This window comes from Sarcophilus harrisii, chromosome 2 (genome assembly GCF_902635505.1).
Source record: "Sarcophilus harrisii chromosome 2, mSarHar1.11, whole genome shotgun sequence".
In the NCBI taxonomy this organism is placed as follows: Eukaryota; Metazoa; Chordata; class Mammalia; order Dasyuromorphia; family Dasyuridae; genus Sarcophilus; species Sarcophilus harrisii.
The window spans coordinates 474459316-474487165 of record NC_045427.1 but is presented as its reverse complement, the minus strand read 5'-3'; the positions used below and the strand labels follow the sequence as shown (position 1 = coordinate 474487165).

General features: G+C 40.5%; 1 protein-coding gene across 1 annotated transcript; it reads right to left on the bottom strand.

Moving 5' to 3' along the window:
• Positions 1 to 501: 501 nt before the first annotated feature.
• CETP (cholesteryl ester transfer protein) lies at positions 502 to 26652 on the bottom strand. The gene is made up of 16 exons (XM_023494214.2): positions 26117 to 26652; positions 24922 to 25036; positions 23738 to 23872; positions 22352 to 22422; positions 21818 to 21905; positions 20466 to 20535; positions 20033 to 20093; positions 16706 to 16797; positions 15217 to 15396; positions 10962 to 11012; positions 6950 to 7114; positions 4455 to 4522; positions 3706 to 3748; positions 2820 to 2889; positions 2191 to 2276; positions 502 to 1464 (listed from the first exon to the last, which is right to left on the bottom strand). The coding sequence occupies exons 1-16, from the start codon at positions 26235 to 26237 to the stop codon at positions 1390 to 1392; spliced, it is 1491 nt and encodes a 496-aa protein (XP_023349982.1). The 5' UTR covers positions 26238 to 26652; the 3' UTR covers positions 502 to 1389.
• Between the last annotated feature and the right edge of the window lie 1198 nt (positions 26653 to 27850).

Here is a 27850-nt window from a genome sequence, read left to right as displayed (position 1 = left end):
ATACTATGTTATGATCCACTTAATTCCCATAATACTCTCTCTGGGTGCAAATAGCACCTTTTCATATGACTAGAAATGCTTTGACTTGTTTTCTCATCTGTATACTGAGGAATTGGATTAAAAATCTATGGACTCTTCCTGCTGTAGATCTATGTCAAAAACGAAAAACAACTCTCCTAGAGTTTATCTGAACAATACTATTCCTTGCTCAGTAGCCTAGAGACAATGCCTGCTAGGCATTCAACTCAGGACTATGAGTGATGGAGATCCTATACAGGCCTCTAGGGATGAGGAATTCATTGGAAGATGTCTTTATTTTCCATGAACTTTGCTGTGTATTCTATTTTGTTTCCCAAAAAAGCTTTTTTTGAGCTTTGTGGGAAATCAGTGACAACACATTAAATAGGATCATATAATATTTTCCAAATTTTTGATGGAGCTGAGGGTAGGTATGGATCCTATGAATAGGAGAGGTGAGAATATTCCCAAAGTAGACTGGCCCTTTGTGAGAGGGATACAAAAGTTAGATAAGCTGAAGCTAGGTCATAAAAGACTTTGAGTGTCAAGCTGAGAATGCCAAATGGGCACCACTAGCTCAAGGGCATCACTAGCACTTCTCAGAGTAGTGACATGACTAGAATCTTTCAGGAAGATGAATTTGGCAAGCCATGGTGTACTAAATGATCCCCTTAATCACACCAAATCAATACCAGAACCCTTATGCTTTAGGATTCTGCCACAGTCTTAATCTTAAACTCTTACTTATAGGAAGCCCTCAATCCATGGTGGTAACTATCATATGACCCCAGCACTGGAGGAGGGAAGGTAAAGGGAAATCTTACAATGAAGAGCATTCATCTTGAAATAACAGGATCAGAGGAAGTGCCATGAAAACAGAAACCACAAGGGAACACAAGAAAACCCATGAAGGACAAAGAACACAGAGGTGGCTGAGAGGGTGGAGTCTGACTACCTTATGGTTTTTGGACAGAAACAGTCACCTCTATCTTCCTCAGTCTCCCACTTTTGGCTTTAATAACATTTTGACTGATATGAGTTTCTGAGGGCTTCTACCTTCCTTATGGAATAGGGATGGGATTTGAGGAGGGCAATGAGAAGACAGCACATACCACTCATATTCTTTCTTATTTTCTTGCAGGCAAGGAGGGAACCAAACAAAGAATACTGAGAATAATTAGAATAATAACACTTTACAGATTTACAAAGCAATTAGGATCCATGAGCTCATCTGATCCTCCCAACAACCCTGTGAGGTGCCATAACAAAAGTATTCATGATCATCCCTTTTTGATAGGAGAGAAGACTAAGGCAGCCTTCCCCAATTTCTCTTTGGTTCAGTTAGCCAGGCAACCTCTCTCTGGCTTTCTTCTAGATGATGGTTTGGAGGAAATCCTCTAGCAGATGCTGGGGGAATCCAAAGTCCATCTGGAGTACCAGGTAACCCTGAGGGAAGAAGGAAAAAAGAAGTAGTGAGGGAGAAAGGCCATAAAATGAAAGATTTAGATCTGAAGGGGACCTCAACAACAATCTGGTCATCCCTCCCCCATTTTATAGATGAGAAAACTGAAGCTTAGAGACCTCAAGTGACTTGCCCAATGTATTGTGTCAGAAGAGAGATATGCAGTCCTGACCCCAGTCATTGCTCTTTCAGTTTTTGCTCATGCCCTCCTATCAGTCCTCTGTAGGTACACACACACACACACACACACACACACACACACATCACAGACTGGGGGCTTTCCTCTAGGAATCAGCATCATAAAACCATCACAGATCCATTAAATTCCCTTCATAGTTTGAATAAATCATCAGGACGCTCAGAGTTTTCAGGAGAGGTAATCTTCTTTCCTCTACTCTTCATGAGGAAAAAAAGTATGGCTTCATCTACAGTCTGCCAGGGAAGTACCGAATCACTTCTCTGGGACTATCTTACCCTGGGACAAAGAGGTCTAGAAAGTCAGTGAGAGGATGAATGTGATTAGAAGTTAGAAGGAATCTTCTGTGTCCACTCTCCTTTCTTCACCTCATCTCCCTTTTAGAGATGAAGCAAGAGAGGGCCAAGGAACTTGAGTGCCCTACCCAAAGTCATATAAGTAGTCAATCAGATCCCCTGGGCCTATGGGAGCTAGGAGAGCACAGGGAGACTTTGATTCCCATCTCTTTACTCACCTCTTTGGTGATAATTTCAGGATTGATGATATCAAAGAGATCCAGGCCCTTACTGTTCAATAGTGTTGTGAGTGCTGGCTCAAGCCCTAGAGAGAGAATGGGCAGTAGTAGGTCCTTGAGATCCTAGAATGTACAGCAACAGGAAAGCACACAGCAGGTATACCTACTAGTGTCATTGTACAGACAGGAAAACCAAGATTTGGGGGGCTGAAGGAGCTAGGTGACACAATTCAGGAATGGAGCATTCCTCTGAGGACAAACTTGGCTACTCCAGTAGGCAATTCTTTCAGAGCCCAAAAGATGTGTGCCTCCCTCATCAGAGGTTCCTCAACTACTCCTGCAATGAGTCAAGGGGCATAAATCTGGAGCTAAAAGGAACCTCAGTATTCAAGACCTTGTTCAAATGAAATAGGAAACAGGCTGGGGAAGGTTAAGTGATCCAAGAAGTCATATCAATAGTGATCACCAGTGTATGAGAGCGACCCAGGTTCTCTGACTATATGGTCAGAGTTCCTTCCATTGTCCCAGGCAGCTTAGAGGTTCTGGACTTCTTTCTTAGCCTTTCTCTTTGGCTTGATAGTGCAAACCCATCAAGCTCCTTCCTTCCTAACCTCTACGAGAACACTTACAGGAGATGATCACAGGGATGCCCACCATGATTGTAAGGGTCTTCAGGAAGTCCTGGATCGACTCTTGGCTCTGCCAAATGGAGAAATTACAAGTGAGAAGGGGATCGAACTAATCTGGATACATGGATCTTTCAAATTTCTAGGGAAGGGAGAAGGCCCGCATGTACATACTTCTTCCCCACAATTTCTCATCAGCTTGGATGTCAGTTTATCATTATCAAATGACCAGTCCTGTTTTTATCTCCTACCTTATTCATCCTTTTCCCTCCTCCCTTAATTACTCCTCATATATTAAAAGCAGCTGACACCTATACACTATGCAAAGTGCTTTGTATAAATTATCTCATTTGATTTTCACAAGTATTATTATGAAGTAACTTGGCCAGGGTCACACAGCTATTAAATGTCAGAGATGAGATTTGAACCCAGATCTCCTTATCAAGATTCAATATTCTATTTAACCAGGCTGCTCTCCCATAACACTTCTCCTCTCCCTGTCCCCCCCACCTCCCATTTGTGCAGGTGTTTTGTACTTTTCAAAGTACATTCAGAGTGATTCTTTCATTAATCCTTAGATAGGGCTGGGGTTAATTCTTTCCATCCCAGAAGTGGGATGGATGAATGAATGAAGTGACTTTGCCCAAGGCCAAACATCAAGTTAGAATGGAGCTAGGAGACACCTCACATGTCCTGTTTGATTTCCATTATGTTATGGCTCTCTCCTCACAAACATAGATCATCATGTTGAGTGATTCATTAAAATAGGGTACAAAAAGGGGGAAGAAGCCAATTTCCTTTGGACTCAGTGCTTGATTCTTTTCTCTAGATTCCAGTCATGAGGATATCAGCACTTTCTTTTTTCTGTCTTCTTCCAGAGTCAACTTACTGTAGATAATGTAGAGAAAGATCGGGAAGACTTATGTTGAATCCTGTGAAAACAGTGGGAGAGAAGTGTTGACCTTTCATGGCTCGCTGCTTTCCAGCCTGCCCTTCAGGGCTCTCTACCCTCTGGACTCCTGCTTACTTTGCCAGTTGCTCCCTTCCTCCACCCCACTCCAGTCAGATCAGTAGCCTTTTACACATTATGCATGCACACTCTTATTTTAGCATCTTCTTGGATTTTCTCTTTCTACCATCTTTACTTCTTTGATGAACTTTTACTATCTATGTCCTTTATTGGGTACTTAGAAGTTTCATTTTTGGAGTAACCATTGCATTGGCATAGAAAATACCCTACTCCTTTAGCTAAAGCAGCAACTCTTTTGCAACCTTTAGACTTAGAGAGTTGCTTGTGATACTAGAAGTCAAATAATTTGCTTTGGGTCACACAAATTTATTTAAAAGAAGCTTGGGATCAGGTTTTCCTGACTGGAAGCAGGCACTCCATTCACTCCAAACACAGAATATTATTAGTTCTCTTATAAGTTATGTCTCAACTCTCTTACTCTTTAAGAAAGGAATTATACCTCCTCTTGTGTCCCAAGGAGCATCTGACACAGCACTGGACACATAGAAGGCTCTCAGTTTAAATTAACTTAATTAATTAATGAGTTAATTAATTAAAGGGATGGAACATCAAATTAAAGGGATCTCCTACTCCACTACTCTCCCTTTCCCCACTCAGGTGGGACTTACTGGAAATCAGAGAGATCTAGAATCAGTTTCTTTTCTTCATAGGATGCCTGAATGACAGTCACAACGTCCTGGGGAGAAAAAATCCAAAGACTCAAGTCCTGTCTACATATGTCTGCATTCTCCATTTGATGCCTAAAGCTCAAATTCCAGGCCCACAAGCAACATTTTGTCTAGGGTTTCCTTTATTCTTTTCAGTTTCTGGAAAGATGCTGAAGCTGTTTCAGAGCCAAGCACTGTCCCTCTACCCAATTCATCTCACTCTAAGATTAGTCCTCATTTATCTCCTCCCTTACAAAAGAATGAGTTATATAGAGTAGCCTCTGACTCTTTCATGATCTCAGGGTTGAGTCATAGGTGACAATAGTTGACATTTATAGAGTCCTGTAATGTTGTCAAGTGTCATTATCTCATTTGAACTAAACATCATTTAGTCTAAACCTCTCATATTGTGGATAAAGCTCAGAGATGGGGAGTGACTTGGCTAGGATTACTCAGGTATTGAGCAAACATGTTCTGAATCATTTTTGTGAGATGGGTTGTCTGGAGAAGCCTATGGGAACTTTCTCAGAATAATTTTTTAACATGTAAAATGTGTAGGATTACAAAGGAAACCAGTTACACTGAAATATAGTTATTAAACTATATTTTTAAAAGTTTATGGATCACAAGTTAAGAAGCCCTATTAAAGAGAAAAATTCAAAGAAAAAGATGTCCCAGGAATCCTGTGAATGTTTTTCCAAATCCTTCATTTTATCAAATATTTTCCTCTTTTGCCTTAAGTAGAATACAAACTCTCAGAGCAGGGACTACCTCCTTTTTACTTTTGTGCCTAGTACATAATAGGTGCCTAACATCCAGCTCAGAGCTGGCTACATAGAAGATGTGGCCAACAAAAGCATAATTGTGCAAGGAAAAGTATAGACTGAATGAGCTTGGGGACAAGGGGTTTTGGATTTCTTGTGAGTTCTTCCTTTCTGATGAAATGTGTACTTTTGTCCCAGTGCTAGTTGTCTTGTGTTTCCTTATAAGTAATTAAGTATTTGAGAGTGGATAAGAAAATTATAGAACTAAGAACTCTAGTAAGAGAAACCATAATATTACTATTATGGCACCGGGACATTGGATGGATTCCTTGTAATGAACTTGAGGAAAGATAGGAGCAAAAAGAAGGATGAGCAGATGTAGATGGAATATGATCTGCATTATGGGGAGGGGACTCCCAAATCAAGTAGATCACAGATCCATTTCATTCAATTAACTCATTCAATAAATATTTCTTGAGTGCCTACTGTGTGCCAAGCACTTTGCTAAGTTCTAGGGATACACAAAGAAACAGAGACAGCCCTCAAAGAGCTTATAATCTAATGGGGGAGACAATATGCAAACAAATCGATACAAAGCAAATTTGAGTATTTAAGAACGAAAACTAACATTTATACAGTTATAATCTTTTTTTTCAAAGGACTTTACAAAAGTAACATAAAGAACCACAGACCTAAAAAGGAAATAAATCTATCATGAACAAAAAAAAAGCATCAGACACTAAGAAGGGCTGGGCATTCTAGTACACAAAGAATAAAAAGATTCTAACATGAAAGGAACTGGCACTTGAATTGGAAAACAAAATACAGATATAAATCTGTGCAGTTTAGATCCACCTGCTGGAGAAGTGAGGGATTAAAATGCAGAAGGAGACATACAATTTTGGACTTGACCAGCATAGTGATTTGATTTGCTAGCCTATGCATATTGGTTAGGAAGGTTTTCTTTCCTTTTTTTTTTTTTTCCAGTCAATTGGGGTAAGGGAGGGAAGAGGGAAAAAAAGAAATAAATACTTTTAAAAAATAAAAATAAAAGGATGGACTGGGAGAGAAATGTGTATGTATATATACACATATGTGTGTACATATATACACACGTGTGTATGTATTACAATGCATATGTATATACATATGTGTGAGAATAGAGGAATATATACATTATGCAAATATGTATTTATATGTAAATATACACATATGTATGTGTATATATAAATATGTATGTATAAATCAATGTAAACTTATACTAAGTAACTAAATATAAGTTTGGAAGTAGTTAAATATAAGGTAGTTTGGTAAAGATGGTAATCATGTTATAAAGAAAGAAATCAGAGGGGAAATAGCTTGTCCAGATCACACAGCTCATTAGTAGCAGAGGTAGGATTAGAATCCTGTTCTCTATATCATACTATGTATACTTGGGCCACAAACCAAGGAAGAAAATCTTTGACTTGGGTATACTTGATGAGAACAGAGTCTTGATACCAAGGGCAACTCCAGAGTCCAGGTTACTCTCTGAAGACAGAAGATATGTTTGCTAATGGCATGCACCCACATGGGGCAGGGTGAGTCAGGCCTGGATTATCAGAATTGTAAAGGGGAGTCAAGAATGTTTTCAGCTCAAACCAGAGCTTAAGGCTCTGGTGACATCTGGGGAGCAGAATATATTATACCTACCTCTTCAAAAGAGAATGCCACAGTAGAAGCCTGGTCTGGGTGGAGTAGCTGGATCTCCACACCCACAGAGGACTTCACTATGGTGCCCTCTGGCTTGCAGGTGATGACGGGGGCAACTAGACTTCGAACAACCACCTGAGAATCTCTGAAGGAACCCTGGAAAATCTGCAAGAGACATGAGCCCCCACAACCCACCCCCATGCCAGAGACAGAGGTCAGAATTCTGCTCTCTCAGAGGGCAGAGATGAGAACGTTTGTTTAGCAACAGCTAGTTGAACTCCGTAGGAGTTTTTAGAAATTAGAAATCATGATATGGCTAATCAATTCTCAGCCTACCCGTCCTAGAAGGAGCTGCTAAGCTGCCCCTTCCTTCGAACTGCATATGCAACAGAGAAGCATTCCTACCCTGGAACATACCTCTGAAGGACATAAAGTTCCAGAATCCTCTTATTTCTGAGAAGAATTGCTAAAAGAAAATGAGTTTCAGAGAAGTATATCTTGCCTTCAAAAAAGTCAAAGCTCTGAAGAGCCTTTTTTCCTTGGCTGAAAAATGGTCAAGAGGACTACCTTGCCTACCATTTGTTCCATACAACTAGAAAAACTCCATAATTGATAGGCTAGTTTTCTTACTGCTCTTGCACTCCATCATCCAAGTCTGTACCTTTTCACTAGCTTTTTCTCGTATCTAAAAGGCTTTCCCTTCTTACTTTTATATTCTAGCTTCCTTGGCATTCTTCAAGATTCAGTTCAAATCTGACAGCTTTCTGCAAGAATTTCATGTTATCTCTCCCACTTCATCTGTTCTTATCCCCTACCCTTGCCCAGTGCTATTATTTCCCATTTATACTCTATATATCTCTATATATTTATGTAAGTTGTTTGCATATGGTATGTATTATATGTATATAAATAATAATCATTATTATAGCTAGCATTTATATAGCACCTACTATATGCCAGGCACTGTTCTAAGTACTTTACAAATATTATCTTATTTGAGCCTCATAACAACTCTGAAAGGTAGGTGCTATTGTTATCCCCTTTTTACAGATGGAGAGACTGAGACAAATAGACATTAAGTGATTTACCAGATTATACAGTTAGTAAGTTTCTGAAGCTATGTTGACATTGTTTTGCCATTCAAATATGAATTCCTTGAAAGTAGGACCCTGCTTTTGCTTTAATGGGTGTCCCCACAACTTGGCACAGTGCCTGGTACATAGTAACCTCTTTTTGACTAACACACATGGACTTTTAGAACACCTGCTGAGGTGGCAATAGTCCTTCACTGAGGACTAGACCTCCCTAGCAGTTCTGCCTCAATGATATCTCTGATCTCATCAGCACTCAGAGAGCTCACAGGGACAGAGCTGGACATTCTGGAACTTGGGACAGATTCACTGGAGGGAAATTAGAAACCATGATAAGGACAATCAATTCTCAGCCTGCCCATCCTAAAAGAAGCTGCTACACTGCAGCTTCCTTCAGACTGAATATGGAACAGAGAAGCATTCCTCGCCTGGAACATGGCTCTGGAGGACATAAAGTTCTAGAATGCTTTTATTGCTAAGAAGAATTGCTAAGCGGCCCTGAAAGAAAATGAGTTTCAGAGAAGTATATATCCTTTCCTTCAAAGAAGTCAGAGTTCTAAAGAGCCTTTTTCTATGGTTGAAAAATGGTCAAGAGGACTACACCCTTGCCTACCACTTGCTCCTAAGTAGCCCAGGAGCTGACTCTACTTTCTCTATGCTTGAGGTTGCATCCAATAAGAATAAGCAGCCTCTCTTTATCATACAAGTGCTCCTTATTCCAACACTGAGCTACCAGGGACCTGGTATCTGCCTTCTTTTTCCTTCTCTGCATAGAGGGAAATCACATGATAGGAACATACCACCCCCAAATGTCAGTGATGCTTTAAAGCATCAAACACCCCAACCCTAGGTATAGCTTTGATGGTAGTCAGAAAATAATGATATATATGTGTGTGTGTGTGTGTGTATACATATCTATACACACACACATATATATGTTAAGGTTTGAAGTTTATTTTATATGCATTATTTCTTTTGAGGTAACAAGTCTAAAAGGGATAGGATTCATGATTTAGGCCTTCTCAGCCCTGGGCTCTGACTCAATGGCTTAATCATCTGATCATAATGATCATAACATGGCCAATGTAGGAATTTGTTTTGCTTCACTATGCACATTTGTTACAAGTGTCTTGTTTTCCATGTCTTTTTTTTTTTTTTCCCAATGAAGAGAGGAGGTGGCAAGGAGAGAAAATAGATTTTTGCTAATTAAAAAAAGAAATTAAAAATATAAATGATTAAAGAAAAAAGTTTGACTACCATGTACTCTGAACCCTTGAAGACTCTAGTTCCGGGGAAAAATTGTTTTCAAATGACTGTGGGTTGGATTCCAAAGATGTGGGTGTTCTTGGCAGGGTTTGCCCTTGGAAAGGCAGTTAGCTAATTAGCTTCCTGGCTGCCTCTGCACAAGCTGTTCAGGATTGGGCAGACACCCACTACTAACAAGATTGCTGATTCTCAATCAGAGGCAGTTAGAGGCATGATGGATAGAGTATGAGGCCTGGAGTCAGAAAGACCCGAGTTCAAATCTAGCCTCAGATACATACTATCTTTGTGACTTTTGAGCAAATTATTTAATCCTGCCTTGGTTTCCTCATCTGTAAAAGAGAAGAAAATGGCAAACTACTTTAGTATACTTGCCAAGAAAACCTCCAAAATATATATCCTATATTTGGATTAGAAATCCAAATGGTTTCTAATTTCTAAGAAGTATATATAGAGAGTATAAAGGGGAAATAATAGCACTGGGCAAGGGTAGGGGATAAGAACAGATGAAGTGGGAGAGATACCATGAAATTCTTGCAGAAAGCTGTCAGATTTGAACTGAATCTTGAAGATTCAAATTTGAAGATTCAAAACCTGTTGTGCAGAGAGTGCACAACAAGCACTCTCTGAGTGCTGATGAGATCAGAGATATCATTGAGGCAGAACTGCTAGGGAGGTCTAGTCCTCAGTGAAGGACTATTGCCACCTCAGCAGGTGTTCTAAAAGTCCATGTGTGTTAGTCAAAAAGAGGTTACTATGTACCAGGCACTGTGCCAAGTTGTGGGGACACCCATTAAAGCAAAAGCAGGGTCCTACTTTCAAGGAATTCATATTTGAATGGAAAAACAATGTCAACATAGCTTCAGAAATTTACTAACTGTATAATCTGGTAAATCACTTAATGTCTATTTGTCTCAGTCTCTCCATCTGTAAAAAGGGGATAACAATAGCACCTACCTTTCAGAGTTGTGGAACCTTGGTTCCACAAAGAGTCAAAAATAATTGAACAACAAATTCTCAATGATCTACAGTTTTCTCTGATCTACAGATCAATAATCTACAGGATTATCAACTTTACTGAATTCTGTTTTTGCCAATGCTTCCCCTTCTCTCCTCCTCAAGAAGACTCAATTGAATTTTCTATCATATTCCTGCTTCTTTATCAGTGGGCTTATAAGTAACTTCAGTTGCTCAGAATTAGAGGGGTAGATGAATAGCCAAAGGAAAATTCCCAATATAGCCAAAACTAAAAAGAAATGGCTAGGATTGTGCATCATTTAGATATCTGCATTTCCCAATGACTGACTAACACTGTGTCCAAGATGTTGAAAAAAAAAAAAAAGCTCGTTCCTTGCACTAGAAATTTGAATGGTAGGTTAAAGAGTTTTAAACCCAAAGTAATTTCACCTGATTTTGAAAGATGGTAAGCAATCTAGCCACACAAACCCTTTAGGGAGGATCTGAGGCTTTAGGACCCTCTATCAACTTTGTGGAATAGGTTTTCACCTAGGCTCAGTCCTATCATTGAATCAGGAAATTAAGGGAGTTGCTATAGCATGCCCAGATTGAGAGGTATGACATGGTCTGAAAAATCTCCATCTCCCCCACTTCCCACCCACTGAATTTATCAAGCACATTCCATCAAATAGTAAAATTACCTCCTGCAAAATATCCTGAGTGGTATCCAGGCCTTTGTTCTCCAGCAATGCCTACAAAATAGACCAGAATGGGAATGGTAAGGGATGACTTGGGGAGGAAATCAGTCTGATGGAAAGACGGATTGTAAGGAGCTACTTGCTCTAGATTTCACTATTCTTAATTGGAAAATGAGAGAATTTACTAGTCAGATGATCTTTAAGATTCCTTCTAGTTTTGACATTCTATGAAACTGGGAGATGATAGGGGTCTTATCCCTTGTAAATTTATTGCCTCTTTTAATCTACCTCAATTTTCAATCCAGATCAGAATAAGTTTAGAAGCTCTTAAGCAGGAATAACTTGAGCATGATGTAGTGGGGGGGGGGGGGGAGAAACCCAACAACATCCGTTTCAGAACATATGTATTGCTTCCCTTTCCATGCTCTGTTTGGCTTGCTTGCTGAGTCTAACACGTGACATTTGATAACTCATTTTTGTGTCCTTGCCTGGAATGCAATCTCTCTTGACCTCGGCCTCTTAGAATTCCTATTTTATTTCAAAGCTCAGTACAAAAATCTGTTCCCTTATAAACCTTTCCTTACCTTCTTAGATTCTAAGGCACTATCCCAAATTACCTTGTATTCATTTTAGATATACATATGTGCATTTGTATATGCTATTTCACTCACAAAATATATGGTAAATTCCTTGAGGGCAAAGCAACATATATTTTTTATTCATTTTTAAAATTTGCATTGTTTCCCCCAATAGAATGTAAGCTCCATAAAGGCAAAGACTGATTCATTTTTGTCTTTGTATCCCCATCTGTAGTGTGGTGCCTGACATATAGCAGGAGCTTAATAAATACTTGTTACTTGATTTGTTTGGAGTCAGAAGTTTGAATCCTGTTTTTTTTGGCAATTACAATAACTATATGGCTTTGAGAAAGATAACTGTTGTCTCTGGTTTCTTCATCACTAAATGAATAGCAGGATTAGACTATGCAATCTCAAAGATTCAATCCTACTCCAAAATCTTCTGATGCCCAGAGGATGACTCCTACTACTAACATATTCATTTACTCATTCAAAAAGCACTTATTAAGTATCTTGTATTTACCAGGCACTGTGCTAGGAACTGGAGATACAATTTCTGTCTTCATGGAGTTTATATTCTATTAAGAAAAAATATATATGTTTAGAAAATAAGAACAAAATATATATGGAGTGTAGCCCTCAAAGAACTATTTTTGGGAAAAACTTTCTCTTTTTCTGTATATGTGTGTGTTCATAAACAAGGAGACCATATATGTATGTGCCCATGTATTTACATATGTATGTATGTGTGTGTGTGTGTGTGTGTGTGTGTGGGAGAGAGAGAGAGAGAAAGAGAGAGAGAGAGAGAACAAAAATATATATTAAATGACTTCTTAGGAGGTAGGGCACTAGCAACTTGGGGGATCAAAAAAGACTTCCTATAAGAAGAGGAATTTGAGTTGAATTTTGAAAGAAGCTAGCGTCTTCTTGATATAGAGGTCCAAAGATGGAGTGCATTCTAGTAATAGGAGACAGTCAGTGCAAAAGACACCAAGATTAGAGTTTTAATGTTGAGTTTGAGTTGCCTATGATATGCCCAATTAGAGATATCCAACAGATATCTCTGTTGGATGATATGGGATTGTTAGTGATTTGGGATTAAAATTCAAGAGAGGAACTGGAGCTGGCTACCATCATATATATGGAAGTTGTCTGCATGGAAGATAGTTGGATTATTGAGAGCAGATAAGATTCTCCCAAGAGTGTGTAGAGAAAGAAGAGAAGAGGACTCAAGACAGAAAACTAGAATCACCCATATAGTGTGTAGGAAGGTATAGTGGAGAATGAGATGATGACAAAAATGATTATCTGGCAAAGGAATCTGAGAAGGAAATGTCAGACAGGTAGAGAGAGGCAAGCTGTAGTATGAAAACCAGGAGGAAAACATGTTCAGGAGGAGGAGATAATCAATACCAATCAAATGTTGCTATTGAATCCAACAATTAATAGATCTTTGGTAACCTTGGAGAGAATGGTTTCAGCTGAGTGGTGGGGAGGGAAGCCAGATTGCAAGAGATTGAGGAGTGGGAGGTGCGAAAAAGTGGAGGCAATGACTGTAGGAAGCTTTTTTTCTATGAGTTTGGATATAAAAGGGAAGAGAAGTGCAGGATGGAGATTTGGGAGGAGAGTTAGATCATATAAAAAGTGCTTTATGGGGTTAGAGAAGCATCTTTATAAGCAATAGGGAAAGAGGCAATAGATAAGAAGAGACTGAAAATTAGGACTGGAGAAGGAAAGATAGAAAGAGGAAAGCTCCTGGAAGAAATAAGGATTAAGGGCACAAGTACAAGGATTGGATTGGCAAAGTGAAGGGCTATCTCTTCAACCTGAGATTGGACCATAGAAGAATTAAGTTGAGGAGGGGATAATATGGAATTAGACTGAAGCCTAGCGATAAGGGAGAAGAGAGAATTCATGGTACATGGTCTTCTTAACTCAATTAGCTAATAGTACTATTAAGAATTAATTTTTCTCTAGCTCTTCAAGACTTTCAAAATGCTTTCTTCATAATCCCTTGAGGGATTAGAAAGATATGACCTGCATTTTTACAAACAAAGTAATACAAAAATAGAGTAGTGAAGGGGCTTGTCCAAGGCCACTCAGCTATTTAAATGTCCAAGCCAGGTTTTGAACATAGAGCTTTTCTAATGACAGATCCAGTGCTCTTTCTATAATGCTTTGCTTCCTAGAAATGGAAAGAACCCAGAACTAGAATTTAGAAATCTGAATTCTAATCAGTCAACTTCTGTGCCTCAGTTTCATCACCTGTAAAATAGATTCACTAATTCTTGCTCTGCCTTCCTTTCAGGGCTGTTATGAGAATCACATGAGACAATGGAAGGAAAAGTGTTTTGGAAGCGCTGGGTAAGAGAAGGTTATTGATCTCAGTGGACATTCTAGATTTCAACAAACTTTGTGATTGGTGTCCTGGAACTCCATCTATCAAATCAGAAAGAAGAGGAATTTTTTTGTGAAGATTTTGGAAAGGGAAATAACTGGAAACATTTAGCAACTCATTGACTTGTGAATAGGCTAGAACCTTAATCACAGAAACGCCAAATTGGAGTTTTAAGTGTTTTCCCAAGTCACCTATTCCAACCCATCTTCAGGAGCAGATGATCCAGCAAGGGTTATTCAGCCTTTGCTTGGAGACTCCATCTGAGAGGGAAACACACTACCTCCAAGTACAGCTCACTCCACTTCAGAAAAGATCTAATTATGCCCTGCCCTAAGCCTTCTCTTTTCCAGATTATACTTCCTTACCATTCCTTCAACCAATCTTTATATGACCTTTTATCATCCCCATTGCCTTCCTCTAGATTCTTTCTAGGTTCTCAATGTCCTTTTTAAAACACTGTGATCAGAACTGGCCAAAATATTTGAGATTTGAGATGTGTTCTACCAGTGGAGTAAATAGAGTACTGGATCTGTGGTCAAGAAGATCTAAATTCAAATTTAACCTTAGACACAGATTAGTTTTATGATTCTGGGCAAGACACGACCTCTGTCTGCCTCAGTTTCCTCATCTGCAAAATAGGATAATGTTAAATACTTATCTACTAGGGCTGTTGTGAGGAAAAGTGATATAATATTTGGAAATGCTAGTTGTGGCTACTATTGCTACTGCTACTATTACCATTATCAGTACCCACTATCATTATCACAACTACTAATACTGCCACCATGATTATCATCACCACTACTATTATTACTACTACTATTACAACTACTCCTACTTCTATTCCTACATCTACTACTGAAGAGTACAGAAGCATTTTGACTTCATTGGTCCTGAATATTATGAATATTACACTTTCTGTGCAGTCCAACATTGCATTAGTTTTCACTTTTTTGGCTGCTATGTCACCCTGTCAATTTCTATTGAATTTGTATTTCACTAAAACTTCCAGATCTTTTGTTCAGACAAACTCCTCTCTAGCCATTTGTGAAGTTTGGTTTTTTTGCACCTAAATCTAAGACTACATGTCTTTTCTAAGACTTTTCTAAGACTACAAGTCCTTTCCAACTCTGAGATTCTGTGATTCTAGAATTATTCTACCCTAAATATTCTATCTGAAATAAGTTGCATGCCTGTAAGTTTTTCCACATCTATCTCTCTCAACCCAGCTACAGATGGGTATTACACTTTCCCTCAGACACAAAAGCCCATCTCTTCTGACCTTGAACTCATTGCCTGTCAGGGTCAACATCAGTCTCTTGTCCAGGAAGGCAGCCTTAGCCAGGGAGCTCAAGACTTTTTCAGAAAACCAAAAGTACAACATGCGGGAGTCACCCAGCATGTTTGGGGTGTAGCTGGAGTCTTGAAAGCCTGAGGATTGGTTCTTGTAAGTCAGGAAACCCTAAAAGAAAAACCAGAGGAAGGTAAGAGTATTCCAAAACTTTATTTTGTCATGTTTTGCCTACTGTTTGGTAGATTCACTAGTCTTCATATTAACTGTGGACAATACTAATTCTCCCTGTCCTTCAGCATGTCATTGAGGTCCCCTCTATAGCTAACATCAGCCATTCCACATGCAAATAATCAAGATTGATTGCAATATCAGCAGCATGATTCTTTTTACTGTTTAGAAGTGAAAAAGATTTAGATTCAGAAGTCCTTGGTTCAAACCTACTGCTAACGTACTACCTTGTGACTGTGGATAAGCTGCTTTACCTCTCTGATCCTTCAGTTTTGTCATCTGTAAAATGGGTAGGGATAGTGGACTAGATGATCTCTGAAGTTCCTTCCAGCACTAAATATATGATCTTATGATCAGCTCAGAGAAGACAGGGAAAATTAGAAAGAATAATTCACTGTCTTGCTCAAATCTTGTTATATATCCACAAACCTCAAAATTAAGTCGCATCCTCCAAAAAAGAGATCTGTATAGTCAGAATTTTAGAGCTGGGAAGGACCTCAGCAGTCATTTTGTCCAACCCATAATTCATAAAGAATCCTTTCCACAGCATACCCACTACACAGTTATTCAGTCTCTGCTTAAGACTTTTATTGAGGTCCTCACCCATCACTTCTGAGGAAGCCTTGTTAACTTTGGGGAAATTCTCATTGTTAGTTTGCTTTTATACTCACCACCAACCTAAATTTGTTCCTTTGCTAGCTTCTCCCTATTGCTAGCTTTCTCATGTTAGTATGGCTAGTCAGGTGGTTGGATTTGACTTTGAGATGAAGTTTTACCTCTGCCTTAATTCAATGGTGATGGTGAGGAGACAAATAGGGCAGGGGCTACAGTAAGACTTGGGACAGCTGTTCACATTGGGAAAAAGTCCTACTGAGAGTGAAGCAAATTGGGTCCCATGCAAAGGAGGCTAGGTTGCCTATCATAGGATTTAGATTTGGAAAGCACCTTAAAAATAATCTATTCCAGCTCATTCTACAATTGAGGACTAGAGAAAGCAAATGAACTACCTAAAGTCTCATGTATAGTAAATTGCAGTAATAGGATTAGAATACAAGTTGTCTGATTCCAAATGTAGTCCTCTTTCCATCAAATCCAATTCTTTCCCTTGATGCTATTAGTTTGAGCTATCCAGCAGTAATTCAGAATCACGAATGATGGGACTGAGGAAAGAATAAAGAATTCAGGCTTATCCTAGGCCCAGCATCTCCAGAAGCTACACCTCCAAATGCCTTTCCTGTCTCATTCCAACCTTGTGATGTGACTCCAGGTAACTGTCTTTGATTACTGGGGGTCTAGTCAGAGAAATGTCCACACTAATGTCTCCATCTGTGAGGAAGTTAGCTGAAAGGAAAAAAAAAAATTAGGAGCTAGTTTATGAATCCTAAATACCCTCTTGACATTTTCTTATGTACTGAGACTGTCTCTTTACCCCAACCCCAGCCATTACATATACTTCCATGGAGAGAGAGCAGGACTATGGGATTTCGAAACCTAGTCTAAAGGTGCCAAGATGCTATTGCTATTTCAATTCTGATTTAGAGAGAAAAATGACCTCTTTTCTCTGGCATTAGGTATGATCTTTATTCCCTTTCTTTCTGTCCCTACAAAATGGATCCAGGTCAGGTCCTATTTCTCAAATGCAAAGGGGCATTTAATTGGGGGTGGGGAGGAGGGGGGGGGGAGTTACATTGTCTGAATTTTTCTCAGTGATTAAATAGGGTGTGGCCATGATCTGAGTGGATTTTTCTTCTCTTTAAGTCTCTTGGCAAAGCTCCCAGTCCTTGTCCATGGTACTACCATTCTTCCAGTCATTCAGTCTCAGAATCTTGGGGTCCTGTTTGATTCTTTCTCTCTTCACACTCTGTACTTTACTTTACCAAAATCGAGTTATGGGGAAGGGGGGGAGGAAATATTTTCATCTATTCTTTCTTTTTAAGTCCACTCAAGGTCAAGTTTATGTTTTCCCTTCTCTATGAAGTCTCCCTTTGTTTTTTCTCACTGATCTCTCTTGTCTCTGGATTCCTGAAGCATTTAGAGTGTGTATCCTTCAGTGAAAACTGACTAATGTCAAAGGATATGAACAAACAATTCTCAGATGAAGAAATTGAAACTATTTCTAGTCATATGAAAAGATGCTCCAAGTCATTATTAATCAGAGAAATGCAAATTAAGACAACTCTAAGATACCACTACACACCTGTCAGATTGGCTAAGATGACAGGAAAAAATAATGATGATTGTTGGAGGGGATGCGGGAAAACTGGGACACTGATGCATTGTTGGTGGAGTTGTGAACGAATCCAACCATTCTGGAGAGCAATTTGGAACTATGCTCAAAAAGTTATCAAACTGTGCATACTCTTTGATCTAGCAGTGTTACTACTGGGATTATATCCCAAAGAGATCATAAAGAAGGGAAAGGGACCTGTATATGCACGAATGTTTGTGGCAGCCCTCTTTGTAGTGGCTAGAAACTGGAAACTGAGTGGATGCCCATCAATTGGAGAATGGCTGAATAAATTGTGGTATATGAAAATTATGGAATATTACTGTTCTGTAAGAAATGACCAACAGGATGATTTCAGAAAGGCCTGGAGAGACTTACACGAACTGATGCTGAGTAAAATGAGCAGGACCAGGAGATCATTATATACTTCAACAACAATACTATATGATGACCAGTTCTGATGGACCTGGCCATCCTCAGCAACGAGATCAACCAAATCATTTCCAATGGAGCAGTAATGAACTGAACCAGCTATGCTCAGAGAAAGAACTCTGGATTACATTGAATTCCCAATCTCTATATTTATGCCCACCTGCATTTTTTATTTCCTTCACAAGCTAATTGTGCAATATTTCAGAGTCTGATTCTTTTTGTACAGCAAAATAACAGTTTGGTCATGTATACTTATTGTGTATCTAATTTATATTTTAATGTACTTAACATCTACTGGTCATCCTGCCATCTAGGGAAGGGGGTGGGGGGTAAGAGGTGAAAAATTGGAACAAGAGATTTGGCAATTGTTAATGCTGTAAAGTTAGTCATACATATAACCTGTAAATAAAAGGCTATAAAATAAAAAAATAATTAAAAAAGAAAAGAAAAAAAAGAAAGAAAACTGACCAATGACATCTGTCTTGTTTTATAAGTTAATTTTCCTCCTTGAGGGAAGGTACTATATCTCATACAATGATCAATGATCAATGATCAAGACCTGGAAAAGGTCATCTTCTCTTTATTTTATGGAGAATAAAAATAAGGCTTAAGAGAGGTTATGTACTTTTTACCAATCATCCAGGCAGTCTTTCTTAGCAGCCCTTAATAGAAATGGTAACAGAAGAGATCTCTCACCAATATTTGCTGTTGTTATTAACAATAACAAGAAAGGTCTAGTTCAATTCATACACTTTTCCTTGAACATCTCAGCCTGCAGGTAACTCTTCTGACCTCCTATAGTTTTTATTATCTGTGCCTCTCACATATTACATATCCTACATCGATCCTTCAGTAATTCTTGTACTTCCTCATTAGACATGGACACATATTCTTTTATAGCCACCTATAGTTTCTAGGATACTATATGGCTATGTATATTTGGTGTCACTCACTGGCTTAATCTGAATAAGAATTTTCAGTGCAAGAAAGAGCATTTTCTGGAATCAGAGCCACATCAGCATGAGGCAGGTGGAGCTTTCCCCACAAGCAACAATATAGGGTAAAGGATATGCTTTTTTGTGAATGGGCATGCTTTTATGGTTCCTTCCAAACTAGAATCCCTGTTCTTTGCCTTGTGCTTTCCCTAGAGGTAGAAGGCACAATGCCTTTCAAGACTCTCTGGGGGAGAGGCTATTCCTTCCTAGCAGTACATCTGTTCTGGATACTCCCACCACCTTGTTGGATTGTGTTGTGTGTGTATCACTGTAGCCACTTCTTCCCTAGCAGGCTGTCTTCTAGCCTACAATCTCCCTTCCCTTGTTCTCACTACTAAATTTGCCCCAAGTTAAATTTCTCTTAGCTACAACCCTATCTGTAAGTCCCCAAACTTTTGAGCAGAGGATAGAAGCAGAAATTCATTCAACCTATAGTTATGTTGAGTGCTGAGTGGATAGAGTACTAAATGTGGAATGAGGAAAAGCTGAGTTCAAATCTAGCCTCATATACTTACTAACTGTGACTTTAGGCAACCCACTTAATCTCTGTCTGCCTTATTTTCTACAAAATACTAAAATTATTACTATTCCTCCTTTTCCCTCTACTATTACTACAATTAAACTGTTTTCTCTATGGTTCAGAGGTACAATCACTTAGACCTTCCAGGTAACTCTTAGAAGGCATGAACACCATCATTTGACCCACTAGTTGGGCTAACTGGCACAAACTCCTGGGGCACTTCTTTGGAGTCCTCCTATAATGTTGATAAGGACCCCAAAATAACTCGACTGGATCCAATTATTCAGGTGGACCCAATGTTGCACTATTGCCTAGCTCAGATGATTAATTATTTATGAAGGATGGAGATGCAAGAGGTCAAAGGGAAAACAGATGTAGGATTTAAAAGAGTCCATATTTTACCTGCTTTATCTTGGACAAAAGTGGCCATGATGTTGGCAAGAACACTGATTTCCTTACACACCTGAGGAGTGAGAGACAAATGCAAAAAGGGAGATGTAGGGGATACAGACTAGACAAAGGGAACTCTCTTGATGGCATTATAGCTAGTTGAATCCTTCCTCTTTTCTAAATCTCAGCCCATTATGTACCTCCACTACCCAGTAATGAGATATGGATCGAGTCAAGTGAATCCCAAGAACAAGTACAAGGAATCAGCCATATTTCTTTAGAGGTTAATGGCATCTGTAGTCAGTTGTCTAGGAAGCTGTTTTATGGCCCCTTTTCAAATGGCTTGAATCACCTGTTATTACTCTATAGCCTCCTCTCTAGGGTCAGCTCAGAAGAGGGTATAACCTGGTGAAGGATCATCTTACCACTATGGAAAACTTCTTACCTGCCCTTTCAGGATCAGCTTCAGGGTGAAAGAGATGAAGTCTGTAAAGAGCTGTTCAATCCAGCCTGGTCTGTTGGAGGTAGAAAAGCATCTGGTTTTAGTTTGCTCATGATAAAAGGGAAATCCTCCAGTTATGCTTCTGGTCAAAGTCATAACTTAAATGGGGTAGCTAGGGCTTTGATCTGAGGACTAAAGAAATATTCCTCCATACTACATACAATGTGGAGTTCAGCCTCAGTTAGAGGTCCTCCACCAGTACCCTTAGCATTAAAGAGAAAGGTTATTCAGAGTTAAGGATCACTAGTGGTAGAAATTTGGTAGGAATATCAAGGGAAGCAGTTAAGTAATAACCACCAATATGTGGGAAAGATTATAGATAGAGAGATGGGGTAAATCTGTAGAAGGAAGAAATGAAAGTATTAACAAAAAACAAGAGCTATATTTATTCTTCCTCTTCCTGGTCCACTGTGTCAGGGACCATGAGGAAGGATAAAATAGTACTAATGTAGGAAGAGTAGTCAGACATGCATGTCTTCTTGGGGAAGCTTGGTATACACAAAAAAGTGTAGGAAGAAATATAAAAGGCAAATTGTTATCAATGAAACCAGCATTCCAAAGGGCACAATGGAAGGAAAGGCAGAGTAGCATAAGGGCTTCAGAGTTGTTCAACTAAGGAGAAGGGGCTTGAAAGAACAAGGAATAATAGCAGGAAAAAGGATTTTTTTTTTTTTTCTTTTTTTTTTTTTTGCTCATGCAGCCTATAACTCTCATCAAAGGAATCTGAAAAGGAAAAGAATTCACAAGCCCTTTCCCAACCTTCTTCAACTGAATTTTCCCTAGAAGCCAAAATTCCTGATTACAGCTCTTCCACTGGTTATAAATCCTATATAAAGATCATGGATTTAGAGCTAGAAAGGGTCCTTGAGACATCTAGTCTAGCTTCCTCACTTTCCAGATAAGGAAACAGTTTCAGAGAGCTGGTGACTTGCCCAAGATCATACAGGTAACATGTGGCAGAGACTTTCACTTCAAAGCCAGTGTTCTTTCCACTTTAGCACACTGGGTCCCCGATCCTAAAGAGCTATATGTGCAATCACACGCTTTCATACAATATATGATTGTAACATGGGTCAGCAGCTGTGTGTGTGTGTGTGTGTCTGCATGCAGTTGGGGACTGACGTACACCATGCCTATATAATTTTATTTATTTTTAGAAAACAAAAGTGGGGAGGGACCTCTGCACCCAGAATATCAGGGCCGAGGAAGACCTTAGGACACAGGATATCGGAGTAGGAAGGGGCCTCAGGACATAGAATTTCAGGGCCGATTCCTGAAGTCAGAGGCGCACTTACTGCTTTTCTCCATGAAGATTCAGGTGCAGCTTGTGGAAAGACAAGAAGCAGTCCGAGGTGTCCGCCTGAACGCGCCCTCCATCGCAAGCTGCTCTCCAAAAATAAGCCCCAGTTATAAGCAGCCTAGGCCAGCAGAGGGAGCCAAATTACCGCCTAGGCCACGGCAGCACACCCACTAGGCGATGGGTCTTGAGGGGTTTGGGGGGAGCCGCCTTCCCCTTCTAGGATGGCAATGGGGGAGAGTGCAAAGGAAGAACCGATCCCTCGTGGCCACAGTGTGATTCCTCCGTATGTTCCCGATCTGAGTCACAACACTGTGATCAAGTTAGATCTTATTTCTATCTGAAAGGAAATTAAAGCCCCAGAAGGGGTGACGAGGGGTAGAGTGGAAGCCAGAGCCCAGAGTCCCACTGCCCAAGTTCATCCCCAAGTAGCTGCTTCAGGCTTCTGGAGCTAAGTAAATCCCAGATGCCAAATCCAGGGTCATGGGAAAGGTGCAGGGCTCAAGTCACAAGGCCCTTGTGACTGACTTACCCAGCTGGGTATTGATCTGGAGGTCAAGGGAAGTGCCAATTTCAAAGTCAACAGACTGATGAACTGCCAATCTAACAAGGAAGATTAATAAGGAAAGTTAAGATACACTTCTCTGGCTCCATGGAACCCAAAGACTCAACCCTTCTCACCTTAAAGAACTTAGGGATCTGTTTCTATAACCAGCCTCCTTCACCATGGCATACTTAGTATTCCTGGCAGGAAAAAATGCTACCTAACAAACTCTTAAGTCCCCACAAACTCCTATTATAAAATAGGAAATAAAACATGGGGCCCAAGGAGTGGGGGACCTGCCAAGCTCGCAAAACTTAGCAAGGTACAGGGACTCCAGAACAGATCAATCAGAAATCACATTAGGTCCTTGCAGAGGTATAAGTAACATAGAGTGTCTAGGGCTTTGTGCCAGGTTACCAACATCAGAGAGGGTACTTCTTCCCTGAGGCTGTATGGGGAGGAAGTCAATACACACACACACACACTTCTCAAAGGTCTGAATCCTACAAACATAATCTGTATTCAGCTGGAGCACATTACCTTCATACCACCTGGTTTGGGAATCATGTTATTCAGGGCACCAGGAAGCAAAGGCAACAGCAGTATGCATTTGCCTTGGAGTGAATCCTCTTTACTCTGAGTTTGTCCCAGGTTCTGGAATTCCCAAATATAGCCAGGAATCTTTCCCCAAAATCCTTTAAGTCTGAACTTTCAAGTAATATAATTTATTTTCATCTATATGTTTCTACGCTAGTAGGATCCAATAAAGAATTGTTGGAAAATGAATACCTGCAAAGAAGCTTCAAACATTACCTGGGAAAACTGGGGACCTAGAGAGGGAAAGAAATGTGCAACTGACAGCTAAGCTAGAAATGCTTTTTTGTGAAGTATTTGCTCGAAGGTATATGCGATGATGGAATAACAGGCCTTCAGAGAAGGAAGGTACCCGGGAGAAAATCTAGAGCCAGAGGTCCTCAAACTTTTTAAATAGGGGGCCAGTTCACTGTCCCTCAGACTGTTGGAGGGCCGGACTATAGTAAAAACAAAAACTTTGTTTTGTGGGCCTTTAAATAGAGAAACTTCATAGCCCTGGGTAAGGGGGATCATTGTCCTCAGCTGCTGCATCTGGCCCGCGGGCGTAGTTTGAGGACCCCTGAATTTCTAGACCCCCAATTTGCAGATGGAAAAAACTGAGGCCTATAGGAGAGAAATGTCTTGCTCAATCTCATGTTGCAAATTGGAACTCAGCCAATCAATAAATATTTATTAAGCGTTTACTATGTGCCAGTGCTACATGCTAGGGCTACAAAAAGGCAGTCCCTGCCCTGGAGCTAGATCTCCTAGCTCAAGGAAGGTCTCAGAAAAAGTACTTACAGCCATCCCCCTTTGTACTCATATTGGAGGGTCCCTTTGAAGATCACGGACACATTCTGAATCGCAATGTTAATGCTTTTGTCTTTCTTCAGCTCTGCTTGACTGCTGCTGATGGACAGGTTGCTAATCTGAATGCTAGGAAAGGGAACAGAGGTCAGACCTAGTAGTGGTGGAACAGAGTCCAGGATGGAAATCCAGAAGAGCCATGCTCAGTCACTACTCAGACTAGTCCAAAAATCTCAGAATATCGGCGTTGAAGGGACCTGAGAATAAAACAAGTAAGCACTGGGGACTGCTTTCATTTGTATTAGGAACTTCCCTCCATTAGAAATTGGAGGAAAATTCCCTCGCCAGCCACACCTACTATAGTCATAACAACTTTATTTGTGTAGCCTCATAAAACAAAGATGAATCATAGGGAGATCTTGAACCCAGGTCTTCCTGAGCTTTGAGTCCAGATCTTTCTCCACTAAGCCACTTTTAGAACATGGGATGTCAGAAGAAAAAAGACCCCCAAGATAATCCCTGTCCCAATTCTCTCATTTTAGAGTTAAGAAATTGGCTCAGAAAGGAATAAAAGTCAGAACATCAAACACTTACATATGGATATATGAAGACTGAGATGTTTCTTACTATGAATTCTTCTCAGACCAAATCTCTAATTTCACTGGGATAGGGGACACACCTTGAGGAAATTGTCTCTCCCTAGGTAGATAAGCTAGTCTTAGAGAGCTGCCTGTGACAAGTAGAGGTTAACTTAGCCAGAATCTCACAGCCAACCTGTAGCAGAGGCAGAACCTGAGTCCACCTCTTTCTAACTACTCAAAATCAGATGACATCATGGCAACTCACACTGAATGTACTAATGATTCATCAGCTTTTAACAAAAATGGCATGTATCTATGCAGGGCCATTAAATGTTCCACTTGTTTTCAGAGTATGACTTCATGCAGGTGGGAATATTGGCTTTAGAGTGTAACATCTCTGTCTAGACAGGATGGTGCATCTGGGGCTTCTTCTCTGGTTCAGTGAGAGCAGGAAGAAAGGGATCGGGAAACTGCTGAGCTCCGGCTCTCTTATGATCTTGGGCCAGTGATTCCCAGCTTGTCCTTTTCCCACAAGATCATCTTGGCCCTGAATGTATCAAAGAATGACCTGGTTGGTCTCTAGGCCCTTGGACTCACTTGTATAGGCCATAGTTGACTTTGCCCAGGAACAATATGACTCTCTCTCCCTTGATGTCAGGATACGTGGCGCGCTGGAATGCCTTCTGAATCAGTTTTGTGGTTTCTTGGTTCACTAGAAACAAAAGGATATAGGACCCTAAGACTTCCTACTGCATTCCCCAAGCACCAGCATCTAAATCCTTTGTGAAATAGACTTCCATGGGGTTAAGAAGGTTGTCAAGGTGATAGGATCTTTAATCCTAGCTATAAAATGACCTCTACATTTGCCAACAGGCTGACTTTTACCACAGGTTAACCTCTCTGGCTTTGGTCAGTGATTGTTGTTCAGTCATTTCAGTTATGCTCAGATCTCTGTGACCCCATTTGGAGTTTTGTTTGCAGAGATACTGGAGGCGTTTGCTGTTTTCTTCTCCAGCTCATTTTACAGATGAGGAAACTGAGGCAAACATGGTTGAGTGACTTGCCCATGTTCACACGGCTAGTAAGTGTCTGAGCCAGATTTGAACTTAGGAAGAGGTGAAGTGTTCCTGATTCCAGGTTTCCTATCCCCTGTGCTATCTAACTACTACTTGTTTCAAAACCTTGACCATATATATGTATGTATATATATATATATATATATATATATATATATACACACACACACACACAATACATACACACATATACATGCATATATATATACACACACACATACACACACACACACACACACACACACATATATATATATATCCCCTAAAATAGATATATATAATGACCTGGAAAGTCTGCCCTGCTGGTTCTCCTGTCCCTGGTTGGTAACCAAGTGAGTCTGAATGTTCTGAGTGTACACTTGACTCACAGCATCCACCAGAGATGCGACAGAGGCCAGGTGGAGGTAGTCAAGCTGAAATTTAGTAGCTGCCTGGTTAAGCCAAGTGTGGCTAATGGAAAGTTGTTGTGGTATGATTTGGGGTTTTTGTCACAAACCTAAAGAGAACTGATGTTCTTAAGACCCACCCCTACCTCCCATTCCCATGTCTTAACCCATGCCTAAAACCCACCCTTGGTGGTCTCCCATGTTAGCAGTGGCTTGGCTGAGCGGGGGAAGAGAAGCCCACCTGTGCCCCAAGCAGCTGCCCACAGGCGCTCAGCTCAGAGGGGCAGAGCACCATCCTCCCCCAGGGAGGGACCCACGATTGAAACTTACACACCAGGATGGCTGGTCTGGTGATCCTACATACAATGCCCGTCTGGGAGAAGGATGAGCGCCCCTTGCAGGCCTCCGTGGTGCCCAGCAGGGCCAGCGAGAGAAGAGCAGCCAGCAGCATGGTCTCTCGGCCGGGAGAGAGTGGTTGGTTGTCCAGAGCCTCCAGTGACTCTTATGCTCCGAAGCAAGGAGGAGTGACGTGACTTCCCCCCTCCCTATGGGGCAGGGTGTGTATGGGAGCAGGACTGGCTTCCTTAATAGCTGGGCTACTTCCTAAAAATGTCAGTCTCTATCCCCCAGAGAATGGCAGCCCCCCATCCTGCTAACTGCAAAGCCCAAGTTCAGATAAGGTTCCCACCATGGGTTCTTGTGTGGGATAAGCCCCTAGAACCAGAAAGAAAAATACCCACTACCAGGCCGGGAGAGGAGCAGGGATTTAGGGGGACTAGGAATGCCTAGCTATCCTCCCCCCCAAAGACCTCAACTTTTGCTCTAAAGAAACACCACCAAGGCCACTCTCCGGGACAGGACATTCTGTTGGAGAGAGTGGGAACCTGGGTGGGACATCTCAGAGTTTGTTGCCCTGCTATCTAATCACTTCCCCTTTCCCCTCATTGTTCCCAAGGCCCTTTTATTCCTGGTGCAGTGCTTGGACTTGAGAACATTCCTATCTTCTTTTTAGGTCTATTATTCCCTCAGTCTTCCTTCCTTATCAGTCCCTGGGGATTATTCCTTCCTTTCTGATGTGATCTGTCCTGAGGTTTCCTCAGCTCTGTGCTGGGGTGGAAAGGATGTCTTCTAATAATATCTTACAAATAGCCAAGATTCTGACCAGGTGCCTCAAGGCCCGATTTAAAGTCCAGGTGAACTCCAAGCCTTTCCTGAACACGGTAGCCTCTAACTTGTGTCTGTTCTCCATACGTCCTCTGAACTGGAGACTAACCAGCCATCATTTTTTGTTGTTGTCATTGTTGTTTATCGGTCCTATCTGAGTCCTCGTGATCCCATTTGGGGTTTTCTTGGTAAAGATGATGGAGCTGATTGCTATTTCCTCCCCCAAGTCATTTTATAGATGAGGAAACTGAGACAAACACAGAGTTGCCCAGAATCACACCGCCAGGCAATGTCTGTGACCAGATTTGAACTTAGGAAGGTGAATCTTCCTCTGCCTACTGTACTACCTAAACAGCCAACATATGATATAAACATTCAATGCACATTTATGAAGTGCTTATTCAATACAGAGTACCACATGAAGCACGCTGTCAGCAGCTCACTGAATAGCAGAATTGGGAGGGAGCTCATAATTCATCTGGTCCAAAACATGCCGAACATTATCCATGACAGTGGGAAAAAGGCCTGGTTTCAAATGCTACCTTTCACCATTCCTAACTATGTAATTCAGAACAAGTAACAACCTCTCTGGGCCTTAGTTCCCAGTTCCATTAAATGAGGGTGTTGGGACGGATGGTTTCCAAAATGCTTTCCAGATTCCAGTACTTGAAAATCTCTAGAAACAGGGAACACACTACTATTTGAGGCAGCCAATTGTACTTTTGGACAGCTAAATCATTAGGGGTTTTAAAAATATTTTACATATTTAAAAAATATGTTTTACCCATATTATTCAGTCATTTCTGTCATGTCCAATTCTTTGTGCCCCTGATATAATGTGATTTTGTAGTCCCTTGACCTTGGGGGGCTTCTGTTCTAATAGGTCAATGGCCCTGGGTC